Source organism: Lynx canadensis, chromosome B1, assembly GCF_007474595.2.
Source record: "Lynx canadensis isolate LIC74 chromosome B1, mLynCan4.pri.v2, whole genome shotgun sequence".
Taxonomy (NCBI): domain Eukaryota; kingdom Metazoa; phylum Chordata; class Mammalia; order Carnivora; family Felidae; genus Lynx; species Lynx canadensis.
The window spans coordinates 146,171,789-146,178,420 of NC_044306.2; the positions used below are offsets into that span (position 1 = coordinate 146,171,789).

At 46.6% G+C, this 6,632-nt stretch overlaps 1 protein-coding gene across 1 annotated transcript; it reads right to left on the reverse strand.

The window, feature by feature from the left end:
- Window positions 1-869: 869 nt before the first annotated feature.
- Window positions 870-2,879, reverse strand: LOC115512553 (growth-regulated alpha protein-like). The gene is made up of 4 exons (XM_030313688.1): window positions 2,697-2,879; window positions 2,468-2,591; window positions 2,276-2,359; window positions 870-1,502 (listed from the first exon to the last, which is right to left on the reverse strand). Exons 1-4 carry the CDS (start codon window positions 2,782-2,784, stop codon window positions 1,487-1,489), a joined length of 312 nt encoding a protein of 103 aa, XP_030169548.1. The 5' UTR covers window positions 2,785-2,879; the 3' UTR covers window positions 870-1,486.
- Window positions 2,880-6,632: the final 3,753 nt, after the last annotated feature.

Consider the following 6,632-nt stretch of genomic DNA (forward strand, 5'->3'; position numbering starts at 1 on the left):
TTTCCTAACCTGTTCTTTGGAAGGAACCCACAAAGCCCAGCCCACACTCACATGGGGAGGGGATTTAAACCCACCTTTAGGAGGAGACTTTTTATTGTCAGACCTGACAATAAAGAAGATTTTTTTCCTTTTCCCCATCTGCCATCTGCTGTTTTGTCTCTTTATTCCTTAATTTCTGTATTCTTTTGTATTATTCAGATATTTTCTCTTATTCCATTTTATCTTCTTTTCAGATTTTTAAATCTAAACTTTTCGTTTCCCTTTGAGTGGTTACCCTAAAAATTGCAATATATATTCCTGCCATGTTACAATGTTCCTTCAGCTTACACTTTCTGCAACAATTGAAGACATCTCTTGTAGTCTAAATCCATTTCTTTCCCTACTTACCCTTTGTTATTTTTGTCATGTATTTTACCTTATGGCATGGATTTATCTCCATAGATCATCATTATTATTAAATAACACAAATTACTCAAGTTCTTAGGAAAAAATCCACCTTTCTACCATTTGGTCCCAGCCTCATTAAAAGGGAAAGAATTGCATAATTGTCTGAAAAACCGCTTACCCAAAGTATTTAATAAGAGCTCTTATTACAATGTTTGTAAAAAACCAAAAGTTTATAAAGGCACTAATTTTTAATAATGAATCAGTGTGAAAAGCAGCCATATTTTATGTAAAACTAGGTTTCTCAAGCTGGTTGCGGAGGGTAGCGTGTCAAATATTCTTTAAGTAATAGAAATGTAAGGGAAGTAATGGCCAGGAGCAGGCATAAAGTTAGGTGTGACCTATAGTCTGTGTAATGGTACGATACCTTGGGCCCCCCCAGTAAGAACCAAGGATCAAGAAGAATAAAACAAAACCTAAGCATGTGATTTTTTGCAAAACGTTTATTTTCATGTCATTTGTAAAAACATAACAGTAGTTTTAACGTCTCTGTTCCAAGACAGAGCAACACTGCGTAATCAACATGAAACAAGGCATTATGCCCTACAAGCAAGACATAAAATGTCCAAGGGAAGCTTCAACATAAAAATGTTGACTATAGAATGTGAAATAATTTCCATAAATGACAACTGCCATTCTTTTAAACAAGTACAAAAATAAATATATACACGCTAACTTCTTCGGCTCCCTTCCCCCCCTCCCCCCCACGCCCAGTGCTGTGCCCTGGCACCTGATGGAGTCTCCCAATACATAGTGGTTTAATGAGACCTTAAAAACCCATCATCTTCAAATTAAATAACAATCAGGACAGAGTTACGTCTGATTCAACACAGTCAGATCCTTAAATACTAATATGTAAAATATTAAAATACAAGCTTTGGAAAATAAATAAATACAAACAAATAAATAGAGAACTCGTAATAGTCAAACACAATAAGGCCTTTCTAGGTGCCTGCAGAAGCCAGCTGTTCTCTCTTCATTTTCAGTTCCTAGAAGGGCCTTTCAGGAACCACCAGCAGCCAGCTTCTTACTGGTCTCCAGGTCAGTTGGTGCTGCCCCTATGATTGGAAAAGGGTTACTGTTACAGGTGCTCAGGAAAAACTGCTCCTCTCTCACACTGGCCCCTAGGGCTAGAGGGAGTTTTGCTGTAGACCCTGGCCCAGCCCTGCACCCACAGAAGGTCCCACAGTACCCGCTGCCCCCTACTGCAGAGAACTTGCTCTTTACTGGCTGTGGACTGAACTATTATTGACTTGAAAGAGCTAAAACCTAGCGCTCAAAGACTGTCATCCTGGGTTAAAAGTTTACATGCAAGACCTCACTTGAACCTCATACATCCCATGAAATTGTTATTATTCTCTATGCCCATTTTGCTGAGACTCAAAAGGATTTGAAAACTTTCACAGGGATCCTAGACTTGAACTTAGGAGGATCACGCTGCAAAGTCTTTGCTCTTCACGACTAAGCTTCAGCGGCCCATGTTGCCCAAAACCAAGGGTGCCACTTTTCAGAGCAGAAGCTCACCAGGGATGGAGCTGAATACTGTGTGTTCCTCAATGGGTGGGAAGCATTTGAACACCACTGGCCAAATCCAATTCAGCTTTTAGGAACACACATGCACCCACACTCGTTTGCGTGGGGAGAGAGGGCACTGGAAATATCCTTCCGGCATAGGAGAGGCTTAATGACCTTAATAGCAAAGGTCATTGTGAATGAATAATTTTGTTTTTCAGCGAAACCTAGGTTTCCTTGATCAAACTTCCCGGACGCATTTGCCAGGATCCGTGACCAAGGACTCTAGCGGCACGCGTCAACAGAAAGCATAACTCACTTGCTTAGCATCTTTTCGATGATTCTCTTGACAATGGGGGCTTCGGGGTTGAGACAGGCTTCGTGTCCGTTCTTGAGAGTGGCTCTGCGGAGACAAGGCAGAGTCCCCGTTGGCGGGAGGCCGGGCCGCGGGGTGGGGGGCACGGGGGCGGGGGGGACGGCCAGGACGGCGGCAGCGCGGAGCGTCACTTACATGACTTCGGTGTGGGTGCAGTGGGGGCCCGACTGCGTCACCTTGACGCTCTGGATGTTCTTGGGGTGAATGCCCTGCACGGTCTGCAGGCACTGGCAGCGCAGCTCGGTGACGACGGGCGCCCCTGCGGGGAGAGCAGGCCGGGTGAGCGGGCGGCCCCGGGGCGCGCACCCCACTCCCACCCGCACCCGCACCCGCACCCCGTCCCCCCGCGGGCTCCGGGCCTCACCTGCGGCGCGCCGGGCGGCGGGGACCAAGAGCAGGAGCAGCAGCGCGGCGCCGAGGAGCCGGGGAGCGCGGGGCGCGGTGCGGGCCATGGGGCTCAGCTCGGGGAGTCGCGGCGGCGGTGGCTGGAGCTGGACGGCTGGCGGGAGGGCTGGCGGAGCGGACTCTGTGGCTCCCCGAGCCGGGAGAAGGGCTTTTATCCCCTGTCTACTCGGCGCGGCGCGGCGCAGGGCGCAGCGGGGGGGCAGGGAAATTCCCGGCGCCCCGGGTCATTCCCGGGTGCGGAAGGTTCGCGCGGCCCCGCCCCCGGGGTGGAGGGGGACCCGCCCGCGGCTGCCCGCGACTCAGAGACCGTTGTCCGCCCCAATGCGCAAAGGGGGCGTGAGTGGCCGCCCCGCGGCGGCTGCCACCGCGGGGGAGGGTGCGGCGACCGTGGGCGCCCAGGGATCCCCGGTCGCAGGACCGGGAAGGTCGGACCCGTTAGTTAGACCCGTTAGAGGAGAGAATTGATTCTCAAAGACGTTTCAGTCGCTGGAACTGGAAGAGTTGAGGCGGAAATGGCAGCCTCTCTGATCTATCCTTTGACTTTAAATTGGGCTTTCCGGGTGTTTTTCATCTCTGGAATAAATACACTCTTTAAAAATGTCTGTCGTCTCGGATTGTATGTGAGAATGTTTGTCTTGCTTCTGTTGTGTGGTCAGCTCTGGTAGGTTACACTTGGTACCACGTTTTTGCCCAGTGGGCATGGGGGTAGGGTAAGGGAATGGACCGTGGCGCAGGGTAATTTAATTCAGCGTTTATTTTTAGGTACAGTTTGCAATGTCTCATATTCCTTGTCTTCGAAATTCTGGGACTTCCTACACTCTAGTAATTCCTGGAGCCGCGCTGTTTGTTGTCTAGGAGACGGTGTTTTCATTCATGGCAGTGGTTCCAGAGCTGCGAAGGCCGTGCTGGGATCAGGGGGCCCTCCTCTTGTAAACAGTCCGGGGAGAGAAAGGATCATGGACACAAGAAATCGGGTACCTAGCGACTCTCACCTTTACTTCTCTAGGTAGCAAACAGATGTGTTTCCAAATGTGTGAATACTAGATTACTAGCATGTTCCACTCCGTGTCACCTGAATATGCCTGCCTCCTGAGAGTGATTCTCTTGAGAAACAGCTAAGCTATCAATTACTTTAGTTCTCTAAGAATGCCAGCCCATAAAGCATTTCAGTCCGTGTAGCTTGAGGACTTCTCACCGAGTAATTCACTTTTCTTCATCAGTTTCAATATCCCTTTTTGGATTAAACTGGGTAGTTTAAATTGATTCTCCAGGGTAGTGCAGATCTCGGGGATGTGTGAGCTATTCTGCCGGTGCCGGGAGAAGAGCTGGATGTGGAGGATGCTGGTCTGTCCCTGGCACAGAGACACTCTGGTGAGGCTGTGAAGGCTGGAGCCTCAGCCACACCACTTACTTGCCCCATGACCCCTGCTTGTGGGTACTTTATTTCATCTCTCTGGGCTGCTGTATTTCCTCTGTACAAGAGAGCAAATAATGCCTGCCTCGCAGGGTTGTTATGAGTATTAAATGTGTTAACATTTATAAAACATCAGCACATGTTGTGTTGCATAAATATTTGTTAAATAAAATAGAATTAGTGTTCTAATACAATCTTACTGTTATGGACTCAGTATGCTCTCCAAAAATTCAGATGTTGAAGTCCTGTATCCCATTGTGGTGATATTAGGAGATGGGACGTTTGGGGGGTGATGAAGTCTATATGAGGTCATGAAGGTGGGATCCTCCTGATGGTATTAAGCGCTTTTATAAGAGGGGACACCCAGAGGGCTTGATCTCTCTCTCTTTGTCATGTGAGGGTACAGCAAGTCAGCGACTATCTACAAACCAAGAAGAGGGTTCTCACCAGATACTAAATCTGCAGATAAGTATCTTGGACTTGGACTTCCCAGCCTCCAGAACAATGAAAAATAAACGTTTATTATTTAAGCCAGCCAATGTACGGTATTTTGTTTTAGCAGCTTGGACTGTTTAAGATGCTTACCTGAACAAGAACACTCGGTGGTGAATCCTTGTGTAAACAGGAAAAAAACAAAAGACAATCTTTTCATTTATCTCTTAAAATTTTCAGCGTCCGAGGTTGTGAAAGGAGGGCACATCTGCATTCTTCAGAGATCCTAGAACAGATTTTTCAAATCCAGTGTTTATTTGCAATTTCAGTTTCCCACGTAAAATGGAAGTAAGAATAAAAATTTCCCCCAATCCTTATACAGGAAAATATTTCAGATGTGACTGTCTCTCTGCCTTGGGCATTAACAGCTGGCTCCCAAAACAATAGCAAGTATTAGTTGTAATGATTCCCAGACCCAACCCAAAGTATTGACGTTAGCAATCATACAGGAAGAGTAGAATTTCAACTTTCCTACGATAGCAGCCAAGAGGATGAGACAAGAATTAACCCATTGTCTGTGGAATTATCTACAACGTGACTCCTACTACCTGTTTAATCAGAATGATTGACTTTCAGGAAGTAAGTAGAAAGGTAACTTTTTTCTTTCATAATGTACCACTTTCCATTATTTCACTCATGACAGCCCCATACTAAGTTTCAGAAAATTTTAAGAGTTTCAGAAAATTTTAAGAGTTCCAGTGTTACAAAGCCCGCCATGATAAACAAATTGCTTCTTGTTTTAAGGGGCGCCTGGGTGGCGCAGTCGGTTAAGCATCCGACTTCAGCCAGGTCACGATCTCGCGGTCCGTGAGTTCGAGCCCCGTGTCAGGCCCTGGGCTGATGGCTCAGAGCCTGGAGCCTGTTTCCGATTCTGTGTCTCCCTCTCTCTCTGCCCCGTTCATGCTCTGTTTCTCTCTGTCCCAAAAATAAATAAACGTTGAAAAAAAAATTTAAAGATGTGCTGAATGCGACATTTATTGTGCAAGCTGTAAATCCCTGCAATCACTAACCCAATGAAATTATCTCTAACCTATGTGTTTCAGTTTACTAAATCCTATTTTACCCTGTCATTGTTTATTGTATCTTTCAGATTTGACGAATTCTTTGCAATATGTCTGTAAAATCTTGGGTCGCTCTTCCGTGCTGAGCACTCATCTTGCTAATCAACCAGCAAGAATGAGTGGTTTGCCTTAAGCTTTGCCGGCATAATTGGCACTCCCTGACCCCCCTCCCGTCCCTCCCATTTCCCGAACATCTATAGTTTGTTGTATAATGGTTCTGCTCAGAAAGGAGAAAATTAAGATGCCTAAACATGTCGCTAAACCCTAAGATCATCTATCCTCTTGTCTAAGGGCACTCAGTTGCGCATCTCTGCTAACCTCTTTAAATCTCTACGACATCTGCTTTTTCGACCTGTCCGGCGCCTACTCTTTCTTAAAACAGAATCCTAGATTTCCTTTGGAAATCCTTATCTCTGCCCTTATAAGCCCACATGATTAAAGCGAGGTGACTTCGCTTCGGAGCTCAGGAGGGGGAGCTTTCGACCCTATGGCCGCGTTAGTACCTCCTTCCTGCCTGTGCCCTTCGTTGCCCAGGCCTGTATGGGTTCAGCGTAAGACTGGCCATCAGAGAAGATGCTGGTCGTGCTGGAACAAAGGGAATTGAGAAGCTCTTGCTTCTTACCAAAATTGCTAAGTAGGTAGGATAGAAACTTGGAGTCTTGCCATTGCCTGGGGGAGCCTGCCTGAGAGTGGAGCTGCCACAGAGGAAAGCATGAGCACACTCAGACTCAGAATTACTGGGGACGTTGTGGGAGCACGTGGATCTAGCTTTGCCCAACCTAATCCACTGACTTTCATTGTCATACAGCAGTTGATTTTCTTTCCTTATTGAGCCAATTCGAGTCATGTTGCCATTACTTACAATAAAAGAGCCCTGAAAAATATGTGATCTTTCATATTGCTGCTAAAATTATCAAACACAGATTGA